Here is a 26,318-nt window from a genome sequence, read left to right on the forward strand (position 1 = left end):
ACAAAAAGATGTGACTCACCAAGGGCACGTAAATGCACTAATTCATCTTTTTTCTATAGCTGCCTGTCCTTGCAGGATAATAAGGGGGATAGTGCCTATCTATATCCAATGGTCATTGTTGGAGAGGTTTCCAGTCCTAAATGCACAAATGTTTTATTATTTATTTATTTATTTTTAATCTGAATCCCCTGCTGAGCCTGGATCAGAGAAAATAATCATATTTAGAAAGCATCTGCTGGCAGCTTCATAAAGATCAACCACCAATTAAGTTTTAGTGACTGCTATGTTTTAGTCACCTTCATTTAAAATAATACAATAAAAATACTAAGCGTCAGACTTAATACACAATTTTAATAATCCCCTCCCCCCCCAAGACTGCCTAGTTAAAAGTATTTGTGGGCCATAGCATTTTTTTCGTCTTCACTTAACTAGTTTGAGTATAATGATCTTAAAAATTATGTTTTAAGATGGAAGTATATTTGAAAAAAAATTAATTAAAGTTATTTATTTAAGAATCACTCAGCTGTTACATTTACATCACTGTTTAGAAGTGTTGATTCAAATATAAAGAAAAAAAATGAAGCAAATTGGCACGCTTGTTTTATTTTGATTAAATTCAAACAATATATCAGAGTAAAACTGATTCAATTCATTTTAGAATTTATACTAACAAGACATCGTAAAAATAAAAAATAAAAAATAAAAAAATCTCAATAACTGCCAAGCAGAAACTTTCTCCCAGTTCCCACGTTTTGTGACGACTTGCTGTTCTTTAATTGGCTCGTGCTTGATGACTCCTAATTAATTGCCTCGTGTTCAGGTGGCGCGTGAGTGTGCGTGTTGGGAAAGGAGCTTCTTCAAACCCGCCATGACTTGCGAGCTAATAAGAAAAATACGTTTATTTTTAATAGCGCTTATTGTTCTTTTCTATTCTTTTCAATTAAGTGGCTCGGTTAGTTTAGCACAAAGGGAAGATGATTCGACCACCAAGCGGGGAGAGTCAGCCTTAAACTGGGAGGAGAGGCCTGACGACGGTCAGCGAGGACGGCCGTATACGGTTAAACAGGTTATATGGACCCCTAGTCGGAATTTATCCATCCTGTCGAAACTCCTGGAGCCCCAGCTAGACATTAAGCATCCTACAAACCCACACCCAGGTGTCAGGACACCAGAACTTGATCAAACTAGCGACAGGTTAGCCCTCATTAGCCCCACATGGACCACTGGTAATGTCAAGGAAGAAGAAGGACCCTTTGCTCCAGACTCTGAAGATGGTTATCAAGCAGATTTTACAGGTGAGGTAAAATTTATTTACACAGCTCAAAACAACCAATGTTGACCAAAGGGCTTCACATAGTAAATACATACACCTGTGGGGCGACTGTATTGTACGGTAAACTGGAAATATTTTAATGAATTAAACCCAGAAGAAAGTCATCCCTTTTGTAGATGATGTCGAATGACGTAAATAACATGTAAAATTAACACACGCGACATTTACATCACCTGCATTAGTTTGTCATTGGAAATGAGTGCCGATAAACGTTTATTTACATTTTAGTTTCAAGATTGACACACTAAAAACTGTTCATACTCTTAATATTGAATGACAAAATATTTATTGACATAGGAGCCAAACACTTATAATTCAGCATCTTGTTGTGCCTTTCCACTTTTATTCGGACAGTTTTGGTGAACTTCATTTATTAGGAAGGCTTCATTGCCAACGCCATAATCTCTAGCTCTGTATGAATAGATGTTTTCTTGAATAGCATTTTTTATTAATTTGTTTTATGGGTTTTTAACAAACCAGTTTTGCACTTTTATTATGTATACAGTTAGCACGAGCTATAAATGTTAGCACTTTCAGACTGATAAATCCTCACCATTTTGGCTGCTTCACTAACATTAAAGCAGTTCTAATTTTATTTATTATGAAACCCACCCTACCCATGCAATAACTGTTCAAGTGCCTGAATCACATTTTTGCAGCTCAGTGTGCTAGAAAACATTATTCAGAGTTGCATGAGGTGAGGTCTGGGCTTTGACGTTTCTAAATTGCGTTTCAGTGTAATGTTTGCGTCTTCAAGAAGTAAAAAAATTATATTATCAATGCAAGCATATAATAATTTAGTCATGTTGACATTAATCGGGAGACATTTTTTTCTGTATCTTTTAGGTTTCTCTGAAATTGAGGGGAAGGTTTCTGGCCTGTCGTCTGACTCTAGCCCATATTTCTCTGAATGGGAGGCCATGAGACCTCTGGTGGAGTGTGCTGACGATGTCATGACTTTAACTTTGTCCGGTAGAGGCTTCAGCCACCTGCAAGTTGACAGAAGTAAGGCTCTGTTCATGCTGCAAACATCTCATTAGGTGATGGGATGCATTGCAGATGTGCTGTGTTTACCTCAAAGAGCATGAACAAAGCAGAAAGATTCACGTGTTAATGGTGGTAATTGTGATGATTTCCTTTTCTGCCTGATAGCTGAACTATCTTTTTTGTTGACATTCCTGCACCAATTTTGAACTTTAAGTGTATACGACCTTTCCTGAGGGATGAACTAAGCACTGTATTAAGTCCCTTTCTTCTCCTGAAGTCTCTAAATCCTTTCTATTCACCATCTTAAAACATCTTTTTCCAGACAGGGCCTCTCCCATCTCCATCTTCCAGCTACCTTCCGACTGTGGCTACTCAGTGAAGGCATCATGGACTGACCTGGAGATGATGGTGCCATATGACGGCTGCTATATTGTTAAGGAGGTGTCAGGATCAAAAGTGTTGTCGTCTTTAGTTATAGTATACCTGTGCCACGCTGTGTCTTATTTAATTATTTATGCTATATTTCAGAATGGCAGCTACGTGCTGCCCATGCTGTGGTTGGGGAACCCACTGAAGTTGTCCTGCCCGGTGATGATATCCACGGCTATTCCCATGTACTCCTTGTCTGCTCCCTTTGTCTTCTGCTCTCCCTATGGCATGGCAGTGAAGATCCAAGGGCAGGAGCATAGATTACCTGTGCTTGATGTCGTTGGTATGTAGGCTACAGGCACATCATAAAACTAGTTCTATTTATGCTGTATCTGCTCAGAATTTACTTGGCAGACTGACCAGTAGGGCAAAGAGCATTTCTCTTCAGCTGTCTTCTTTTTGTGCTGTGAATACATATTTGTCCAGTTACAAATTTATTTTTAAATATCTAGTTGCCTGTTTCTAAGTAGTTTATTTAATGGTTTTGTTTATTAAGAAACACAATTATTTAATGTGGCATTGTGTATTAAAAAAAATGACCCCTAAATTGTTTGTGCCAACAACAAGCTGATGCAATGTAAATGAAAGTGTTTTACATGACTGCACAGGAATTTTGACAAATTTTTTTGGTGTCAAAAAAAAGTGACACCAAAAATTCCGGAGGGGTGTTTTTAGCTTAAACATCATATTTAAGGCTGCAACAGACTGGCGACCTGTCCAGGGTGACCCCGCCCCTCCCCCCATAACGTTAGCTGGAGAGGGGCACCAGCAACCCCCTCCAACCCCACTAAGGGACAAGGGTGTAAAGAAAATGGATGGATGGATGCATCCTATTTAAGGCAAAAGTGGACTTGCCTGTTCTTAAATCCTGTTGCATTGCCCAAATGCAGAAAAAATCTTATTTTTTGTGCCTTCATAGTCAATATAATATTTGTCTTGTGGCTCATTAAGATGTTTGGAGAATGTGAAATCAGGCTGTGGTTTTCAGTGGTTTTTGCCTGGGAATTTTCTCATAGATGCCTTTTTTGGCCCAAAAAAGGCATCTATGAGTATGTCGGACATTGTTCTGGTTCCTTTGTGAACTCTTGGATGGTTTCCATTGCTCTCATTGTGGTTTCTAAGACTTTCTCAGTCTTAAAAATGTTTTTTTCCAAGTTGTGCCAGATTTTTCATGATAGACTTTGTTACATTTGGATGATAGAATTGGATTTTGTACAATGATTTAATCAAATTTGTTTGAAATATTTTAGTCTGACAAAAAGTCAAAAATAAAATCTGTATGTGGCGGGAGCACCATCTCTAACAAAGAAATAACGGTTTTGGATGGACAATTTCAAAACTGATTAACAAACAGAGGAGTGACTACTTTGTTTCTACAGCTGAACATGAAATTACAAGAGGTTTGAGTCAAAAACTCATAAGTGGTATGGAAATGTCCAAAATTCAATTTTCAATCCTTGACTGGATCGGTAACAGAAATGTTTAACTTGTTTGGCAGTGGATGGAGCAAAGGATCCTTTTGTGTCTGAAAGGTGTGCATTCCTGGTTGACTCTGAGGCCCAGGAGTTGACCTACCTAATCTCCTACAGTGCTCCTTGTATCACAACTGATGTAAGTTTGCTCATTTAGTTGAAGACTGCTCCTGGATTCTCACCAGTGAATAACATGAGGTCAATATGCTTTTTCTCCACAGGATGGTCCGCAGCTTCGGCTCATATTGGGTGGTTTGCAGTATGTTCTCTCCTGCCCCGTCAGCCCTCAGCTTCCCTATTCTCCATCCCTGCCTCAGTATCCTCCTCAGTTTCCCGGTGACCTTTTGTTTCCATACTTACCAGTTCCAACCCACCCTGTCCCCACTACCACTCTCCCTCCCCCTCATCGAGCCCCAGTTAAGGAGCAGACAATGCAAAACCCACTCTACCAGCACCACTTCTCTTCTGGTTTTCAGTACCACCATCTACTTCCAGTCGTCCCCCATATCCTATTAGGGACCCCTCATCCACCTCAGCCCACTACTGACCGCTTCCCTGAGTCCATGCCACAGCACGTCCAGAACCCACCTGGATCTGAAAAGTTGATGTATTCTTTAGGCGGCTATCTGCAGTACTTCCCTCCTCATTTTCATCTGAAGGATCCTTCCGAACATCAGGTTTTTCTATTTCCTGATCACCCATCTGTCTTCTATCCCTACCTCCCGTTCTATTACCAGGAATTGATTGCAGCAGCTGAAGACCAGTCCAAGTCTCCAGTGGGTCCATTTTATCCTCAGTACTATCATCAGAAACCTGATCATCCTGTATTCACGGCAATACCAGTGACCAAAGCTCCTGTACCTCGTCCTTCTTTTCCACCAAAACGGCCGTTAATCCCACAGCATCAAACCAGTTCATTTTATCCTCCCATGTCCTACTACCATCCAGTATTTTCTTACTCTGCTTTACATCCTGCTGCTACTCCACCGGTTGACACCCCTGATAGTCCTGGGCATCCTTCCAGCCAATCTCCTATCCAAACTCCTTTTCACTTTCAGCTGCCGCCATATCTGCTGCCAGTCCAAAAGGAGCCTGAGAAACCGACAGCCAGTCCTCACATGTTCTACCAAACATACCACCCTAAACTCCATTCCTTTTCACCCCAATATCCAAAGATTCATTCTCCCCCGAACTGGATCACCCCTCTGGAATCCCGGGTCCAGTGTCTGAAGGACAGTATGGCTGCTTTCCTGCCCTATGCCGACCCAGAATCCATCCATGTTAGAGGTTAGTATTTGTGTAAACAGAAAAGATTTTCTCAGAGGAAAATGTGGCTCCTTACGGCTTGTCAAATATAATTTGTGTTCCAGGATTAGGGGGTTCCAGGTATCAAAGGATGTGATGTTTTTATAATTTTAGCTGATTTAGCTTTAAGGAATAAATCATCTGAAATTTGTTCTTGAGAGTTCCTCCTCAGTCTGGAAAAAGTCTCCAGTTGGATTTTAAGTGATTTTATAGTTCTGGATAAGAATGGGGCAACAACAACAAATATGGGCAAATATGTGTTTCCAGAATACCTTATACCTTATTCCATTTGGTTTTTTTTTCTCAGTGTCGTTTTTCTTTTTTGTTTCCCTCTTTCCTATCTTAATGTTTCTATTTCCAACATTTTTACAGCCTGTCCATTTCAGAATTATACTTTACAAAATTGGAAGGTTGTTGGCGGGTAATTAGGTTTTCTTTTATGGCACATTTGATCAAAATGCATCCAACTGCATACATTTTGGTGTTGCTCCAAAGAACTAAGCTTAAAGTACACAATATGCTACAGCTATTCATGTTAAAACAATATAGCTTATTGGAATCCGAGAACCTTTGATCCCTTGTTTAGTTTTTCTTTCTCAGAGGCATCAAACCTAAATGCAGAATATTAGTTTACATTTGAAAATGAGTTTTAAAGCAGTATATTGATTCTAAATATAAAAAAATCTTTAACCGCATCACTACTTTCCTCAGACCCATTTATGTCATGGCAGTCGCTCTCCAGCGTGTCTCCGTTCTGTGGCTACATGTTGCAGGCGACTGCAGGCCACGGCTTAATCCTCCACTCTCCTCTGCCGGCCTGCCACAGCCAGTTACAGGTCAGACGACTGTTTAATTCCTCTATGTGCTGCGTGTGTGTTTACTGAGTTTATTTTTTTGTTCATGTTTACATAAAGTTTGCTTATTGCCTTGTCAGTAAAGATCATCCTTCTCTCTGATCCTTTTAGACTTTTTGCAATAATGTACTTTTTATGTATAACTACAGCACTTTAGGTATGAAATGGCACATGATCTTGATAAATTTTGAATCACACACCATAACAATTGGGGTTTATTATAGGAAAAAGCTGGAGCAGTATTAAAAAAATTTAATCGGTTCCAAGGTTGCACAGTATTTTAAGCGTTTCGTTTGATAAAACTCTAGTAATCTATATTTCTTCTTTCTAGGGTCGTTCTGCTCTATAAGGTCTGAATTTCTGTTTAAGCAAAGCAGCAGTTTAGCTTAATTCATGTTCAGATAAATCTATCACGGAGTATAAGCATTTGTGGACTGTAGAGTCTTATCTTTTTTCATGCTCCATACATCTTAGCTGTCAAGAATACATTGTTTTTGCAAGTTTAGGTAAATTCACTTGTTTTTTAAAAAGTGTATCTATAAATTTTGTGTAGTTGCGCTAACTTTTTTTGTATCAATTTCTCTCTCGCTCCTCAGACTCCCACAACCATTTCTCTACCCATAAGTTATTGGGATTTCTTCACTTGGCAGAATCGGACTCTCGATTTACAGTGCCCATATCAAAGCCCCCTTGATTCTCCAGAAGAAACTCCATGGACTTTCCCCACCGCTCCGAGCGCCACCGAGGACGAGTCAGGTCCATCCTTTGCCACGAGGACCGAAGTCTTCTGCTCCTTCCAGCAGATGAAGGTCGTGCTTCCTCCTGGACCCATTTCAGAAATAGTTTTTAAAGGTGTGTGTCTGCTTTTGTACACACCAGGTGCATATGGTAGCCATCATTTCTGCATGAGTTCAGAGGGTTCAGAGGCTCTGCTGTACGGTGAATGGGAGCGGGGGGTAAAGCTTGGCTTTTTATTGTGACTGGGGATTTCTGCCTCCCTCTGCAGAGCTGTAATTGTTCTCTTTAAGGTCTACACTGAAATGTCTTATTGTGAGTTTTTCACATATGCATTTAAGATACCAATGGGAACCAGATGAGCCTTGCTGAAGCGCCTAAAGAATGTGGATATTATGCAAGTGAGGCCAAGGATGGCAAAATCCATTTGTTTCTCCAGTTACATTCACACTGTCATATGAGCGTGCAGGCAAGTATTGACTCGGATTTCACGCTGAGCACATGATATTTTGAACAAGTGACTATTTTATGCGCGTATTAACTCTTTGTATGATTGTATTTCTGTTGAAAAGGGTAAAATGTACATCATTAGCATCCTCTACACAACGCAAAGTGGAAAAAAGGAGGCAAAGGTTTCCTGCCCGCTTGTGATCCCGAGCTCTGAGCATGGTAGGTAGATTTTAACTCTCTAAAAGGCTGTTCAGTTTGTCCAGGCCCGTCTGTTATTTCAGCTGTGTTCCTGACATTTGTCGTGCTGCCCCTCAGAGTGCAACCTTCACAGCGAATACCGCCTCCCCTGCGGATCCAGCTCTATATCCGAGACACAGTGCCTCTCCATGGGCTGCTGCTTCAACAAGCACCCCCCTGCCTGCTACTACCCAATGGATGGTGAGCTGCGCTCTGTATCCCTACTGGCATTTTCACGCCACTTAGCTAAGTGCAGTCGAGCTGTTTTAGAGTACAGAAAGGTACTATTGCTGCCAGACGTGTGAAGAAGCATATTCAGGGCAGGCGCAGCATGATTTAAGCCGGCAGCAACACAGAACGGCTGGAAGAATCTTGGGTCTTGTTATCAATTGCCTCCTGAGATTTCTGACCTTTTGTTCATGCGACCTTTTCGTAACTGTGCATGTGTATCTGTTTGTGTGTCTTTGTTCATCCCTCCAGAGTGCACTATTGACCGCCACATGATCTTCTCTGTGCCCGCCTCCCTCACGGACCCACCTCTTTCTACTGCGCTGCTGGCTGCTGCCAGCAACTCCACCTGCAGACCTCAGAGGGTGACCCCTGAGTATGCATTGTTCAAAATCCCAATGGATGGCTGTGGGACACGCAGAGTGGTGAGATTCATAAATCATGTCAAAATATCGAAGAATGGGTTGGAAATGAACGCCATTTTGTTCAGATTCTCGGGTCTAAGCCAAAGACATTTTAACTAATTAGGTTTGTGAATATATTTTTATTTTACTATATACAGCTGAAACCAGGCCTTGTGTAAAAAGTTTTTTTTACAGAAGGCCAGCATAAAGTTTTTTTTTCTTCTCCTTGACATTAAATCCAGTAGAGCAGAACCTAACTGTAATGTGGGTTGGGACTACCAAAATTATTTGTATTCGCAAATAACAGATTGAGATTTTTTTGTTGTGTGTGTGTGCACGCTTCATAAGGATGTGATTTAAAGCACTCATTTCAAATTTGACTAATTGCATAGATTTAAAATTTAAACATTTTTAACTGAATTACTTTTATTAGAGTCAAATATTTCTGATGATTGTACACCTGAAAATCTGTTGTGCCGACAGTGATGAACAACACAGCTGCTTTTCTTGGCCCACTTTGGCTTCATTTTTGCTTATAAAACAATCTGATGGGAAGTTGGACAAGACTATTGTTGTGCACAAAGGAGTTGGCCTATCACAGACGCTATCAAAGCCTAAAATACCATCTCAATGCAAAACATGTTGCAGCAACCGCAGATATCCCAAACGCTTATGTTACCATTCAGATTACTAAAGGGAAAAAAAACCGAGTTACATGAATGATCACGTGTTCTTGAAATACTGGTATAACACTTGGCATCAATGAATGAATAACCTATTTAGCAGATTAAAAATGAACATCTTTGTTGCTGAGCTCATTTTCCTATTTATTCAATAATTCAGCAGCAAAAAGAGTTTTTGAATTGAAAATGTTGCTTATATTGTCAATTAAGTGCAGACAACATAAGCAACAGGCAAGAGGCTTATGCATAAGCCTTTTGAGCATTTGAGATTGCTCAGATGACGGTGTGTTTTTAAGGGAACATCTCAAACGCACTGCTTCCTTGTCTGGCTGCATGAAAAAATGGACGTCAGCCAAGTTTGGTTCATCTTTTGGTTCAATTGCCAGATTCCTGAAAGTTTCTATGCTAGTCTGTTGAGTTGTATGCAAGCATAAGCACCATGGAAGTGTCCCACAATGACAGGAGTCGGGAAGGAGACGGGTTCTGTTCTCCTGAGCTGAACGGGTTTTAGTTCGAAATGTGACAGTGGTGAGCTTTCAGAAATTCTTGTCTGCAGTGTTTTCTACTTCGGGGGCTTTCCTGTCTGAATTTCTCCAGCTTTAAACTAAGTAGCGGCATAAATTCTGATTTGACGGTTTGATCAGCCAAACATATTTGTATTTGGAGTTAGTGGGTGTTTTCTTTACAGTTTTGAAATATCCTTGATGGCTTAATGATGATTATTTAGGAGACGGCTGTCAGTGCTGTTGCTGGTGCTCGATGTTCCAGAACATTAAGGCAACCACCAGGAGGACATGGACCCACTACGGATTACTTTTCTATTTCAAGACTGTTTACCCATAAAAAGGTGTTTAATCAAACAAAGGTTTGTGTAGTGTTTGCAGTTTTTCAATTGTGGATTTTTTTGGGCAGTTTTGACCAGGAGCTGGAAAATATTTATTCAGCTTGGGAGGTTTTAGTGCTTAAAGAAATGAGGACCTGGAAAGGCTACATTTTCTTTAAAACAGACTCTCAGCTGTTTTAAAATACAGGAGATCACCCTAAACAAACATGAAGGCTGACCCTTTTGGGATCACATCAATAGATTATGGATTGATTCATCCAAATGGACAGAATGGATTAAGTATTTGTTTTTCCTTCTGTCTTGACAGGTGGTGGGGAAGACTGTCGTCTACATGGTGGAGATTACGAACACAATACAAACTGTCAGCCTTAACTATGGCACCATCACAAGAGACTCACCTGTCAGGTCAGCTAACGCTTTTATATCCCATCTGTAGTAGTCTTGGTGAAGCACTGCTAAACTTCTATCTGTATAACTTCATGCACCTAGTTTGCATCGTTCCTCTGAAAGATCAAATTACGTCTTCAACAAGCACATAATTTGTGGTTTTTAAGTTTTTCTCCCCTATTTTACTCTTTCTTGACTGTAGTTGTCATTTATTTAAAAGTGTCTATATAAATTCCAAAAATATCTTAACTTTATTTTGGTTCAGTTCAAGGAGAAGTAGTCATGGAACTGAACAATACAATTTCACTGGACACGTTAAAACTTGTATCTCTGTTTTGATGATTTTTTGTTTTCAGCTAATGAAAATACGGAATTTAGTTTCTCGTAACCTTGAATATTGCGTAAGAATAACTAAAATTATGTTTAATACAAAATTTGATGTTGTTCCCTAAACAATCAAGTTTGCTGCTCAACAGCTAACCAGCAGACTGTCATTAACGCTAGCTGTGTATGAAAGCATATTATTGGAAGGTTTAGTGTTAAGAAAATGTGTTATATGGGGAAAGTGCACAAGATGACTGAACCCTTCAGAGGATTGTGAAGCAAAGTTGATTAAAGAGTTCTGAGAAGCTTCACAAGGTTGGTGGAGTCGGATCTTTAAAAGCCATCACACAGATGTATTGGGGACATGGGCGAAAACTGTAGCAGTTATTGTGTTATTCGTGAACCAGAGACATCAAAGGGATTTTAGCTCGGTTAATCTCTGCAAGTATTCAGTGACTGTAATGTACATGAACATGCTCTTCAGCAAGGTGACATATTTTCTAGTACAATACAAATTGCATATGTCAGTAAATTAGATATTGCAGTTCCACTGACCAGCTAGATTTTGGGTTATAGCTGCATTCAATCAAAAATAAGACACAAATTCTTTTACTGTGTAATAAATCTACAGGAGTTTAAGTTTGAAGGAAAATAAAGCAAATAAATGCAAACCAATAAAACAAACTTAATTCTTAATTTGAGATGCTCTAGTTGTAAAAATGTCATTACAAAGATCAGTCTTATTCCAACATAAAAAATGAAATGCAATTTGGCATCAGTTCTATGAGATGCACGTCTTTGAAATGAACAAATTCAGAAACATTAAGGCCTCTGGTGTGGTTTTTACAGCTGACTTCAAACATGCATCAGTTTTCTGTGTGTGATTAGCTTTGCTGGCAAAACAAATCTGAACTTTGTTAGAAACGCTGTACAACAGATGCTCTGCTCCTGAAGCGCTTCCAGTGAATGCTTGGGGAGCAATAAAGCCACAAGAAAGCCTTAGCAGCTGTTTCTGCGTTCTGATCTCAGCGCTGGTACTTTACACTCGCTGTCTGACTGCAAGTAATCTTCAGTTTTCTTAACCAACATGACCGCAACTCATTGTGATTTTGATTGCACTACATTTGGTTGCAAATGTAAAATTGTAAAAGCAATACATATTGGATTTAAACGGTTTTTGCTATGACTTGAGTCTCGTCTATTATTTTCAGGTTACTGGTGGAGTGCAGATACGTGCCAGGAACAGTTCTCAGTGTGAGCTACGTCGTTAAAACTCCCACCCTGGGTCCTGATGTGCATACTCAGGGGGTGTTTGGAGTCCAGCTCAGGATTGCCAAAGGTAAATGGTCTTTCTTTCGAAACCAAAAGGTTCTGTTAATGTTTGAGATCAGAGGTGGATCAGTCGCGTGATATTAAAAAGGACAGTATTTCATGTTTAATTACAGTCTCTTTGTAGTGCCATCTGGTTGCTTTGAATATGATATTGTCTGGTGAAATATGATTGTAGCTCTCAAGTACCAGACTTTATTGGAGTCCCCAGTTGTAGTCAATGCTGAACTGAAGGGCTGTTTTACACTTGGCAGTGATTCTCAGCTGCATTTTATCATCTGTGGCTCAAAATCTAAATTATTAGTCAAACCTAAGCTGGAAAATTCTACACTGAACAAAATTACTGAAGTAGTTTGTGTAAACAAAAAGGACTTTTAAAAAAAAGACATTATGACTACCCTAGAAACGAAAAACAATGTATGGGTGAATCAAATTGGTCTACAATATTCTAAACTGATTCATTACTGGTCATTACACCTCTATTAAAGATTACAAAAGAACGACTGCATCATGAAAAAAGTAGATACATGCTGGTTGATGAGGAAGATGAACCAAAAAAAAATAGAATTTGTTGAACTGATTATTTCCCTCCTATGCTACCATCTATTATTAGATGCCCAGTACACCAGTTACTACCCACAGTATCACCAGCCTCTGCACATGTTGCTGGGGAAACCTCTCCACCTTGAAGTGCGCCTCCTCAGCTCCCCAGATCCCAGTTTGGTGCTGCTGGTGCACTTCTGTGTGGCCTACCCTCGCTCTGGAAATGCAGCGTGGGTGTTGCTTTACAATGGGTATGCCAGGACATCTACACTGTAAAAACAACCAGCATTGACTAAATCCAAACTCATCTGAGGAGGTAGCTTCTAGAAGAATTAAAAATGCTCATGCCATCACTGCAGATGCCCCAACCCACTGGACCCAGCCACACCAGAGACGGTTCTATCAGACCCGACGCCACCGTCTCCTCAGAGTCAGACTCGCCGCTTCACCATTCGCACCTTTCAGTTCCTGCCGGATGGGGAGTTCCAGGATATGGATGAGGAGGTAAGGCTGAGCATCGACGGTCACTGTAAATATAAGCCTCAATATGGTTTATGAACAGTTGCTTTGACTTCGTTTATTTTTAAGTCCAAATTATCTGGACGTAACTATTTCTTAATGAGATTAAAATTCAAATGAGGTTTTTTTTGGTCTGCAATACTTTTATTCATTCCTGATCTTCATTTGGCTCCCTTTCAGATCTACTTTATGTGTTCAACTGAGATCTGTTCTCCTCGAGATGGTCCTTGTGTTGAGGGATGTTTTGGTCAGTGACGATGGAAAAATGGATTTAATTCACAGCATCCTTGAGTTCCAGTGGAAGGTATACTAACATGCAGCTTTATTGCAATCAGACTGAAAATGTTCAGAAAGTTTGTGAAAACTACAATTTAATTTAACCTAATTAAATGAGAACGGTGACTGAGTAAATACATTTTTTTTGTTAGTTGAAACGTGCATAACACCTGGAAATGATGGTACAAATAGCTGATGCTCCTGTTTGAAAGCTTTTATGTCTGCGTTCTGACTGTCTTCTCTCCTCTTTGTCCTCAGATATGATACAAATAACCTCCAATAAAAGCTCTTGAAAAACTCTGAAGGCGGGGCTGTGTTTTCCTTTAATCCTGCAACTATTTTATTTATTGATATGGGGATGAGCAGTAAAAGTTTAGGTTAAAACTGCAGCAAGAAAATAACTTTCAGAAAGGCATTACATGCAAGCTTTTTGAGATCCTGTTTTTAAAACATCACTCATATTTTATTGTAATTAAGGGGTACTTTTTGCAAATTCCGCTGATAAATGTTTGCATTTACACCAATAAATGCATCATAGAAAAGTATGAAGTATTTTCAACTGAACAAAGTCAAAATAAATAACTTTTTTTTGAGTTTGTTTGCCAACAAAATAAAAAGGTCAACATCTCAAATTGAGAGGAATTCATGTACTTTGTATTTGTGCTGAAGATAGATCCCAAATCTAAGTGTGCAATAATGACAAAGATGAGATTATGCCTTTTATGTACTTTTCCTACATTAACCCTTTCATGCATAGTGGTCACTACAGTGGACAGCTATCTAAAAGCCATTTTCTTGTGGATTTTTATGTCATAAATGCACACAGATGCATCATAAAATATGCTATCAACTACTGGCCATCAGCTGCAAATGCAAGAAATTATTTTTGTTGAATCCAATATGGCCGACAGACAAAACATGCCAACCAACCCGGTCCCTCCTACTGTAGACGACTCTTGCAGGAAAAAAAAAAAATTGACATCAGCTAACCCCTAAAGAACAATACTACTGATGTATTTTTAGAATAACTTTGTATTTGGAAAAAAATTGCAATTGATTACCTTAAAAAAAAAATGTGTATATGTATATAAATTTTCCTACCTTTTTTTTTTTTTGCCTTAAGAAAATAAAACATTGGAAAAAAATCCTGACACAAAGGATCATAATTCATGCATGAAAGAGTTAAAACTTCTGCCTGTAAAGACTAGACCTTGATATTGTTTAATGAATTAACACTCTTTGCTTGTTTGGTCAAACTTTAGTTCACACAAATCCTTGTAGCTGCACCTATGTAAAATGCCTTTGTCCCTACATTCTGTAGTGCCAAAAATTAGATTTTTGTTGAACGTCTGTTCAACTTTCATTTCACCGTCAAATGCATAAACCTGCTTAACAACTCTTCACCGTCTGCAAACCCAGTACATTGGAAATATCCCACAAGCTGCATGCAGGTATTTGCATAGCTCACACAAGCTAATTTTGGTCTAATGGCAGTCAAATTCGCATAACTTTTTTTAAAGCTTTGTAAATAAAAACCATTTTGTTTGACTGCATAAATTATGTAAAATGTAATGGGGTTTGTCCAGTATCCTTAAGAACATAGTACATTTTTGTTGAGACTTCAAATGCAAATTTTGAAAAATTAAAAATTTTCAAAGTGTAAAAATCAATTCCACTGAAAACTACCAGCAATTTGCTTTTGTTAATTATCAATGCATGTACAACGTCTTTCAAGATGCAATGTCTTGTAATTGTCAGGTCACCACTGCAAAACTTCAATGTACAGTTTTGGGCTTTAATGTTGCAACATAATTCACTTTCAATGCTGAATTGCAAAATAAAAGGAAATTGTGCATTTTTTTCCCATTTGGCCTCATTTGGTCAATACCTTGTAGAGTTGGCTATTTCTAGCATCTCCACAGCGAACTACCATGTTTCACCATGGAGATGGCCATGAAATATTTATTTGTAGGCTAAATGCAAATATACACACCACATATTTATTTTTTAAGATTTAAAACCCATACATTTTTTTTTTACCTTTTGCTTCAATTATGTCATTTTGTATTTTATATAATCCCAGAAAAATACATTGAGATTTGTGATTAAAGTATTAATACCGGTTCAAGTACTATGAGTAGACAAACCCAGAAAAAAACTAAAATATCTCATACAAAGGTGGTGTATATTTTTCAGTCCTTAAGAGTTTAAAAATCAACCATCTTCTACTAACTGGGTGATTTTCCATATTTTTGTCATTTTGGCCAAATGGGCTTCTGTACCGTAGCCCATAAAAACACAGCTTGTTTCAATTGATGTAAGTTTATTTAAATTGCACATGCTGAGAGGGAGCAATTTAATCTGGGGTTGTGAAGAGGTTAGACACCTAAACCCATTGGCCAATGGGAAAAATATTTGCATTGCGGTGTATTAAATTACCTAGATTTCATGGCTGAAAGCAAGGTAAATAATATAGCATTTCTCTTATTTAGAGGCCAATAAGCAAATGTAGTACATCCTCTTTTCACCCACTACTAAGCCTACCAATCTCTGAATTTATTCGACCACAGAACTGTTTATTTTTTTTTCTTAACCACTAATGTAAATGCATACCACTGGGTCATGTTTCCATCCATCCATCCATTTTCTTACACCCTTGTCCCTCAGTGGGGTCGGGAGGGTTTGGGTCATGTTTGGTTACTCTAAATATTGCAAAGAAAATTATTTATAATCCCTTCTGCAAACACTGGCACATTCCTTTTGCTAAAAATAAAACTGGGCAATTTAATGTCTGAATGAAGGGAAACATTTGAATTACTGTGCTACTAAAACTGTGCTACTAAAGTTTGCTCTCTCTTCTCTTTTTGTAGATGGCTTCATCCTTTCGTCTGCATGTTAACACAGAAGTATTTTTCTGCCTCCACCACCTCCAGATCCTCTCTATAGAAAGTGTTTGACCTGACCCTTTTTCTTATGAAATCTAGAATGTTTTGTTCGCATTGCAAGATGCGATGATTGTTGCCACGCCATGCCACAAAGTGGTCCACCAACTCTGTCTTCAGCTTCTTGACCATCTCTGATACACCTGACGACTCCAGAGTCAGTAGACTCTTTCTGAAGATGACAGGACTCTGACTTATATTGCAAGTTTGGTGTAGAGTGAAATGGAATGGTAAGAGTACAGTCCTTTGTGGTGCTCTGCTCATTTTGGCATGTTGCATCCACAAAGTTCAATGTATTTTATTGGATTGAATGTGATAGCCTAAAACAAAGTAGTGCACCTGGAAGCTGCCGTAGTGGTAGCAGCATTATGCTGTGGGGATTGTCCGCAGAAAGGACAGGGAAGTTGGTTAGAGTTGTTGGAAGATAAATGGACCTAAATACAGGACAGTCATGGGAGAAAAACAATTGGAAGCTTAGAAGTCTTGAGGCTGGGGTGGAGATTCACCAGCAGGAATATGATCCTAAGGATACAGCCAGACAGGGGAGTGGATTAGATCAAAGTAATGAATAACGAGAAAGTCCAAATTAAATGACGAATATGTGACAAAACCTGGAAATTTAGTTTCACAGATGCTCTTTAGCTGTCAGTGAAAGATGGTGCTACAAAGTGAGCACCGTCTTTCCACAATTTTCACATTTTTGATGGTAAAAACTGTTGAAAACCATTTTCCGTCCGCTTCGCCGTGTTCTGCATTGGTCTGTCGCATGAAATCTCAAAACCCAAATATGAAAAAGTTAAAGGGGTGTTAATATTTATGCAAGGCACTGAACATTTGAGAGGACTTTTGAGCCCAGTATCTGGTGAAAGTGATGTCATTGTTTTCCCTCATATACACTCAATTTGTGGTTCACGGTTTAATGGGACTCATTAAGACGCTTGACTGAAACTAGGTCACCAAATTACCAAATAGTTTGCATTTGGGTAAATTTAGGAAAGGACAGAAGTCTGAAAAGTTTAGGGTTTGCATTTAGATTTAACTAGTTATTCCTTCTGAGTATAAGAACAAGCATGTCCTTTAAATGTTTATGACCAGTTTATTTAGGAGTCAATAAAGCCTTCTCTGTACCTTTTTTTTATATGTTCCTCCCTTGGTAGCCTTTGACCACTGGGTGTCATCCAAGCAATAAAATTGCCAGAGGAACATGAGGTTCTGCGAGCTGCATGACTCACAGCTGGGCTTGTGAGGACCTTGGCCTGGGTAATGGTTGTGTAATGAGTTAGGCATGAAATCTCGCAGAGAAACCCACCCCGTTATTATTTAGTCATGTGAGGTGTCTGCATGGAAACAGCTAGAAAAACCCGAACAACACAAGTAGAAATGTAAGGAGGATAATTTGATTTAAAGAATCTGGACCGTGGGGAGCAGAGAGGCTCCTAAAGCAGGGCTTTCCCTCCTCCCCATAAACGCACCTCCCCTCAGTAAAATGTATGGAAGCACTGCGGCACACTGCGTGTATTTTGCGGGCTGCATGGCTGCCTGGCTCAGCGTTCAAAGGCAGAGCGGAAGATAGGAGGAGGGGAATGAATACAGCAGGAGAGTGGGAGGAGGAGGGAGGGTGGACAGTTTCCTTTCTGTAACACACGCTACAGGAACACACCGCCGGGGAAAAAAAAAAACGGGGAGAGGGAAGAAAATAATAACCAAGAGAGGGAGAAGGAAACACCGCAGCCCCTCCGTCCGTTTATCCGTCCCTCCGTTTGTGCGTCCGTCCTTTTGGTTGGTTTTTTTCCCCCCCACTTTAAGCCAGAGAGAGCTTTTTTTTTCACCCCCCTCTCTTGCGGACTAACATGGACAAGAGCTCATGAGGAGGGCTGACTTTGAGTGAACCACTTCTCTGTGGCTGATAGGGAGGAAAAAGGCGACGGGGAAGACATGTTGAGGGGCTCTTCGTCTTGAGGTTGCGGTAGGCTGTTGTCGGTGTTCCGCTCTCTAAACACTCGGCTCCGGTAAGAGGAGAGGAGGAGGAGGAGGCTTAAAAAACGGGGCAAACGGAAACTGAGCTCAGCAGTCAGTTGGTGTGTTTAATTGGTTTTGTTATGGTCTGAAATAAGGCAGGCCTCTAAGGCAGCCCCGCAGTAAATAAATACACGGACAGCAGAGGGGCTACCTGCTTAGCTTAAAATTAAAGCTGCTTTTATTTTACAGGGACATTTTCATATTTGCTGAGAGTAAAAACAAAGCAGGCTATTAGATATTTGCCAAAAAAATTGTTTTTTTACAGACATCAACTCTTTAGGGGGGTTATAGAAAGGCCCAACTTAAATAAAAAACAACTTGTCCTATTAAGACGTTTATTGTCCTCCACTGTCAGGCTCAAGGCACGGAGGTGCAGAAAATTAAGTAGGCGGTCTTAGCCTCGGTTTATTTCGGGAAAAAAGGAACAAAAGAAGATTTTTTAAATGTTAATGTCGACCGACGTTGCATCCATCATGCTGCCTGTGTCCCGGGCTCTCATAGACCGGGACAGGGAGCTGGACACCATGGCTGGGGTTCACGCCAACCAGTCCGGTGCTCCGGGAGCCGTGCGGGGCATGAAGCGCGGAGACCCGGAGCCCGATGGACAGACGGCGGCCGCTCTGGTGGACTCCACCGGGGCTGAGTGCAAGCGCCCCAGAATCGACGGCTCAGGAGGGATCGGCGAGATTGGACAGGTGAGGACAATTGTCGATTCATATTTTAAGAACAGTAAGGCTGTTTTTATTCAACATGTTTATCCCAAGTGATGGTTGTTGTTGGAGCTGAAGCAGAAGGCCCTGCATGCACTCTGCTGCTTCCATTACCAGCTGGGAGGGAAATACCACCACGTTTCACAGCTACACATGCCTTGAGTTGACTTTTAATACGAAGCAGGAGTTGTAACAATGTAACGCATGTCTCCATCAGGCTGCTTCCCAGACATCCTGTTAGAACTTTTCAAAAAACATCTGGTTGATAAATATCCTTAAAACACACCACAGGGTGGACAATGTAAACAAACCGAGCCTTTAATTATGTGGCCAATGCGGTATGAACTAGAGATGCACAGATCAGCATTTCCCTCGGCCAGTACCGGTTTCTGATTCCCTTCAGATTGTTTTATAAATATTTTGTAAAACATTTTTTCAAAACTAAGGTTGAAAAGTGCTGCATGTCCTTTTATAGACACATTTAGAGTCTAACACATAATATAAAGATTATACTTGTTTATGCATCAAAGTATGTCTCTAACCTTTATCTGATTTATACTAAGCAATAAAAAAGTAAATGACAATAGAGCCGTCTTGGCCTCAGTGCACCAAAAATGGCCGTATCTTGTTTTTAATAGAGCATCACCGAAGGGCAGAGGGATGTGCGGGATATCATTAGAGTGGATTATGTAGACTGAAGTACTCCACTGGAAGACAGACAGCAATTTCTCCACCACTGAAAGAGCCAGTAATGGAGGTGAAGTGGCCTGTTTGCTCCTGTTTGGGAAAACTAAATGGCTTGCTTCAGATCGCCGTCCTGTCTAGTGAGTGCTGACAGGCAGTGCCTGCTGTAATGCACTTACACACGTGATTGGGGGATTGTATGTGTGTGTGTGTGTGTTTTGGGTGGTGGTGGGGGTTGGATCAATCGTATTCAGGCTCTAAAACGTATCGAACTGCCTGGCTGGACAGTCCGGAAATGAGAGTGGGAAAGGTACCCTCTCCCCTTTCCCCCCCCCTCAAAGGCAGTCTCTGTTGGTACTGCAGGAGCAGATTTGCACTATCAATGGCAGTAAAGAGGCTTTGTTTCCAGCTTATGGGATCACTGTGGATACTGAAGGGATCAAAGATTCTTATTTAAAACGAAAAGAACAAAGTGGATGCCCAGATATTTGTAGCGGGTAGTAAATGAAGATTAATATTGCTATTTGTTTTTAGCTGCTCAAATTGGCTGACACCAGTATGATCAATTAGTACAGTAATTTTTCAATCAGAATTTATGAAACAATTTTGACCCTTTCAGCTGAAAAAGTACATTATAATGTCATCACTGTGAAATGTGATGTTTGTCAGTGTATTACTTCTGACAGGTCATAAATTAAACATTAATTTGTTTAGAGAATCAGACAATGAATTTAGAATGAAGATGGAGAGCAATAAACATGTCTCCAACAGTTAATTTAAGCTTGACTTTGAAAGAAATTCCTTTATAGACATATTATCATCACCTTTTTTACACAGATTATTGTTAAAGCTCATTGTTTGAAAAAAACTGAAGACGGACCCTTGAACCTTCTCATATTTTGTAACATATCTGCAAACTTCAAGGTGTTTGACAGACCAACTCAAAGTAGTACATAATTATGAACTAAATAGAAAATGACATATAATTTTCAAATGATTTTACATAGAAAATCTGTAAAGAGTTGCATGCTTTTGTATGCAATCTTTTTAAAACTACCTTTTGCTGCAAGTTTTTCAGGGTATATATATATATATATATATATATATATATATATATATATATATATTGGTTTGACTTTATTTAACATAGTGTAATAAAAGAATAAACAAGCAAAAATAAATTTAAAACAAAAAGCAAAACAAAAGATATGTATATCTCCTTTGCACGTGTCGAGTTTATTTGCCTTTATGAGAAAGCTTCAGCTCAGTCTTTGTTTTTTTTTTTTTCTTAGTATTGCCTCAGATTCATAGTTGAGTTTTTTTTCTGGATTGGTCTGTATTTAGTGCCACCTTCCAGCGTGATGCTGCCACCCTCATGCTTCACCAAGGGGATGATTCGTTCAGGGCAGGAACATACGTAATGTTTCATATAGGGACTGAAAATTTCCCATTCCTTTCTCTTCACAATGCCTTGTTCACTAGTGTTGGTAGAACTGGATTATTCCCCAGGTGTTGGAGTACAGGGACTTAAATAAAAATATATTTCACATTTTCAAATTTGTATTTACAATAATAAAAAGAAAAGCCCCACCAAATAACCTTTTCTTTCCACTGCTTTGTGGTGGTCTTGTCACATAAAAGCTAAATGAAAACATAGAAGTTTGTTGTTATAACTGGAAAAATGTAAAAAAAAGTGGTTTACTTGAACTTTTTCCGTTTACTTTTGCAAGTTGCCGTATTTATTTTTCTCCAACCCGGTGACGCCATACATATTCTAGAGTCAAACTTTTCTAAATGACCTTAAGTTTTCCGACTTTTGCAAACTTGTTTCCAAGAAAGCCGTATGAAAGTGCAGAGAAGTGTGTCTGTTAAGCTAATCTGCAGGGAATGGAAAATATTACAGCTGCCCCGGCTCGCAGAAGCAAGAGTCCCCCTTACTTAATCCTTTCCATCCTTTCTTGTAAATCAAAAAAAAAAAAGGAAAAGAAAAACCTGTATTGCTGACATTAGGGCAATTTTGTTTTTAATGGCAAGATTTGAACTTTGACCTGAATGTGAAGACAGCACATTTGGGTGTGGTTGAAGTAGTGAGTAATATGTTAATGCCACCACTGTTCAACAATGAGATTTTTACCCACTCTGTCATTGTCGCTGCTTTTTTTTCTTTTCTTTTTTTTCTTTTCTTGACGTGATGTCATCAATGTGCAGGGGTGGAAATGCACTGTCAAATCATATCTGCAGAGTTTTAGCTAAGCAACAAAGCATTGCTAAATCAGTGCAGCATGAAGGAGGTGACTGAATGTTCAGCTAATGCGGCCAAATTAACGGCTGCGGGTCTAACAGGAGTTTGAGCCGTACTTTAAAAGCAAGGGTTTGGATTTTACATTGGTGTCTGGCTCACTGCTGCTGACTTCACAACATATAATCAGTCTACTTTATATTCATGCGCTGTGCTGGGGGAAGTCCTGTTTTTATTTTCAGGGTGGCAGGGGATTTATAACACCTCTCATCTTCAGCTCAAGTCAGATCATTGGGAATGTTGAGAGGAGGTTGTCGGCTTCGATATCCGTCTGGCCTGCCGTGGAGTGCTTGGTGTTATGCTGTCGCTCTGTGTAGGAATCGGGACTCTCTCGATCCTAATAAGGACTTGCCTGGAGTGGCAGCCCAGAGGACAAATGACTGGACCAGAACAGTAATATATGTGGTTCAGCCCTTCATGCTTTTATCTTGGCCACAGCACTGAAACGACACAGAAACATCAGTAAGAAAAATGTCCTCATCCACCAGATTGAAAACCTTTTTTTTATTTTTCAGGGCTGCTATAAATTTCTGGGGAAAACCTTTCGAGTGATTTGCATTTCTGAGGTAGCAGCAGTGTTTTGGGATGCGGCTCTGCTGAGGAGCCAATGATAAAGTGTAGTTATCATCCCATATGAACTGCGGCTGAGTGATGTGCTGCTCCTGATGTGTTTCTGGTGCATAGCAGTATAATAAGACCTGCTTATTTGGAAATGGGAAAGCAGCCATTGCTTTTTTCTACGAATCAAGGTTCTGTTGTTCTTGAGCCTTTTTTGTCCACATTTTTAGATAATTCCAGTATATCATATAGACCAAGAAGTAGGCCTGTCACAATAACACATTTTTCTGGACGATTAATTGTCTAAAAAATTATTGCGATAAACGATAATATTGTTTCAAGACCTTTTGACACTGATTAATGGAAATGACTAAAACATGCAATTTCCTGATACACTTTATTTTCAAAAGAACACATAACACTGGAACTGATGAACTAAATAAACAAAACAACCAAAAACAAAACTAAAATGGTTTCTCAGTCTCCATTAACAAAAAACGTACTTGAATAAAAACTAAACAAAAAGCCAAAGTGGAAATTAATACTGCATTCAACTAAAAGAGTGCAGATTATGAAGTCTGTATACTATATTGCCCTTCAGTAATCACTAGATTTAAATAGAGAAAACGCGCACATCCGACCACCTGATGCAATAGTTCACACTACACCATTTTTTGCCCTATTTACGAAAATCTTAGATCGTTGGCCGATCTAACCGATCATCCTGCAGTGTGTGGTGTGTTACCGTGGATCGTCGTGGCCTCTCCGATCTAAATCAGGGGTTTTCCCCGGCTGGGAGCTTAAAGCTGAATGTGACAAGTAGCCAATCAGAAAGCGCGGATTCTCCTCCTCCGCTTTCTGAGGAGAAATTACGGAGGGGAATCCCAAACAGCTGAAACCGCGCAACCCGAAGTCCAGCGGACATTGGAGATGATTTGTGGAAACAACATTAATATTTATTTAACATTTCGTGCAAAGAATATAGAAATGACAAGGGGAGGAGTTGGAGCCAAATTGCTACCTCAGTTGATAAACCAGGTAAGTTTTCAGCTGTTCTTCGTTAACGTGACATAAACAGGTTAAAATGATTTTCATTGAGTCAGAACTTTACGCTGACTCTAGCCACATGCATCACAGGTAGATTATAGTAAAGCATTGATTAATGCCTGATTTTAAAATTAGTTAACTGGACTTGTAGCCATTATTTTGTGCCCATGTGGCTGGACACCACACACCACACGGCACGACAAACCCGATCGAACCGTTATACCTAGGATTTCTGTCGGCTAAGGTGTTGTCTCTCAGGGTTTAAAAATGGGCCGAGAACTCGTGTAATGTGCGCTGGACATTAGACTAAGGAAATGAGGAAGGGAGGGTCAGTGGAGAGCATCGGAGCTGAGCCTTTTTTCATTCAGTGTCATCAACAAAAAGAAAAAAGGCCGGAAGAGACGATAAAGACGATAATTAAAATGAGGTCAATAGGTTTAATTTATCGTCCGATTAATTGATTTATCGTTTATCGCGACAGGCCTACTAAGAACTAAAAAAGAAAAAATGAACTAATCTGTAATTATTTGAAAAAAAGATTATGTTAACCTGAAACACCCAGCTGGTTGATAATAGTGATGACAAATCTATCACAAAGCTACTTAAAAATCTGAAACGTCTCTTTTCTGGTTAATTTAATTTCCGTACTTAAATACATCCATCAAAACCCCCAATTTGCATTAATGCATTTTGATTATTTTAGGTAAAATCAGGGGTGGGCGTAATAATACACCTAGCTCACAAAGAAAGATTTTATCACATTCTTTCAAAATCTGCTTTTGGTAATAAAAAATAGTCTCAGGGGGCCATAATGCCACCACAGGATTTAACATTAAACCATGCATGCAACAGTTTAACAAGACAAAATGTCATTCTTGAATAAAAGCAGTTAAATGATTGTAGGTTGCATACAGTTTCCTCTTTTTGACAGATTTTTCTTGTCTCTATCTATATCACTCTTCCTTTGAAAACATTTGCCTTATTAAGTCCATCCATCCATCCATTTTCTTGACACCCTTGTCCCTCAGTGGGGTCGGGAGGGTTGCTGTTGCCTATCTCCAGCTAATGTTCCGGGCGAGAGGCGGGGTACACCCTGGACAGGTGCCTTATTAAGTCATTTTTTCCAAGTTTTTCTATTTTGATTTCAACTTGCCTGTAAAAATGGTTTTCAAAAACGTTTCCACCTGCAACAACATAGAAGGTATGAATCTGGTGCTATGTTTGTTACCCAACCGCAGAGTACAGCCAGTAATGTTTTAGTCATATTTAACCACGAACAACATGGAAGAGTTGAAAAACTGCTTCCATTTTTTTGTTTTTTGAAATAGGAGCCACAAAGTGCTCACCTTCTTATATGGGGCTCCTAATATTAGCTTCCACTTGTTGTAACAGACAGTCACATACCAACTAGATAGCAATTTGCAAGACAGAGTTCACTTTTACAAGAAGTATCACAGCTTTTTGTTGTCTCGAGAGACAAGATCTTGTCAGGGCCTTAGAAGCCATTCTCACTTTTCTCTTTCTCCTTTGGTCTGATAACCTTCTTGCTTCATCATAGTCAATAATTTTCCATCTGCAATGCAGCCTCTACCTTAATTCACATGATATTGCTCCACTCTAGCTGCCAATGTTGGGGCTGAGGGTCTGTGCTAGGCGTGGATGAATATGAGATTCTCACAATATAACCTTGATTAAAAATATGATGTTAGCACTGGCGTTTTAAATTAATAATCCAGAAATATATAAATCAATGTTCTTTTTATTTAAAAAAGTCAGTTTTTCTGCAACTGCAAAAATAATATATTTTTATTATAGTTATTATTTATCATATTGATACTTGTACTTAAAAATACAAGATAATCCCCCAATAACTGTTGCTGTGCATACAGTAAAACTGTTTTTGTCAGGTTGTTCAGTTAGCTGCTTGACAGACTGATGGCTTGTAACTTGCTCACTGTAGTTTTCAAAATAATGTGTTACCTCAAGAAGACTGTTGTCTTTCTATTTTAGTTTTCACACCATAATTCTTAATAATTTTCCAACCATATTGAAAATGTTATCAGTACAAAGGCTGAGTCGACGTCATATTTAACCCTATGGATTAAGAATGGGATGTCACTCAAGTTCATATGTGTTTGAGGGTAGATTAGCAAATACTTTTTACAATATAATGTTTACCTGATCTGCTCCATGCCAAGTCTGAAACTTTGAAAGTTGTTGTTTATGAGAAAGACTGCTAACAGAAATCTGTTTTTCTACAGAAATTTGAGCCTGATGGAAGAGTAACATATCTGTAATACAGACTTTTCTTGAAGCTGATATCAACACTACACGATCCTGGATGTATCTGCTGTACTTTCTGCAAGTTGGCTGAAACATAATACACAAAGAAAAAGAAACGGAAAGAAAACTGTTGTGCTAAGTTACCGGCTCCAGTCAGCAATTAGACATTATTGAAGTTGCACACCAGGGGGCTGACGGGTTGAAGCCAGTGTGATACCCAATCCAACACTTTTTTTAACAATTTTATCAGCACATTTATCAAAATCCCACTAAAGTGTCAGAGCACTGGCCGCAGTATTTTCCACATATACTTTTCCACATACAGCCACTGACGTTATTCCCAGAAGCCACATTTCAGTCTCTACTTTCACTTAAATGATGTTGCAGTGAGGCAGAGCAAATAATTATGTGCAATTATCATGAGCAGTAATCGACAA

At 39.3% G+C, this 26,318-nt stretch overlaps 2 protein-coding genes across 7 annotated transcripts in view; both read left to right on the plus strand.

Annotated features, from left to right (window-relative positions):
* Window positions 1-794: 794 nt before the first annotated feature.
* On the plus strand, window positions 795-13,643 carry LOC103468750 (uncharacterized). Of its 2 annotated transcripts, XM_008416037.2 has the most exons (18): window positions 795-1,295; window positions 2,180-2,338; window positions 2,643-2,761; window positions 2,849-3,032; window positions 4,248-4,360; window positions 4,443-5,508; window positions 6,238-6,362; window positions 6,977-7,232; window positions 7,457-7,584; window positions 7,688-7,784; window positions 7,881-8,003; window positions 8,283-8,455; window positions 10,269-10,366; window positions 11,884-12,011; window positions 12,615-12,795; window positions 12,904-13,048; window positions 13,244-13,367; window positions 13,598-13,643. In XM_008416037.2, exons 1-17 carry the CDS (start codon window positions 869-871, stop codon window positions 13,316-13,318), a joined length of 3,597 nt encoding a protein of 1,198 aa, XP_008414259.2. In that variant the 5' UTR covers window positions 795-868; the 3' UTR covers window positions 13,319-13,367; window positions 13,598-13,643. The 2 variants fall into 2 exon arrangements, with proteins under 2 accessions (XP_008414259.2, XP_081465384.1); XM_081609258.1 differs by having other exon boundaries at window positions 13,244-13,643.
* A 4,252-nt stretch (window positions 13,644-17,895) lies between these two features.
* Window positions 17,896-26,318, plus strand: part of rbfox2 (RNA binding fox-1 homolog 2) — a 50,032-nt gene continuing 41,609 nt past the window's right edge. For 2 of the 5 annotated variants that reach the window (XM_081609267.1, XM_081609278.1), the window contains exon 1: window positions 17,896-18,995. In XM_081609267.1, coding sequence (XP_081465393.1) covers window positions 18,744-18,995 — 252 coding nt within the window. In that variant the 5' untranslated portion in view covers window positions 17,896-18,743. The remainder of the gene's footprint in view (window positions 18,996-26,318) is intronic. The other 3 variants (XM_081609271.1, XM_081609264.1, XM_008415973.3) reach the window with 3 other exon arrangements.

The sequence above is a fragment of the Poecilia reticulata genome, chromosome 1, assembly GCF_904066995.2.
Source record: "Poecilia reticulata chromosome 1, P_reticulata-male-v2, whole genome shotgun sequence".
Lineage (NCBI taxonomy): Eukaryota > Metazoa > Chordata > Actinopteri > Cyprinodontiformes > Poeciliidae > Poecilia > Poecilia reticulata.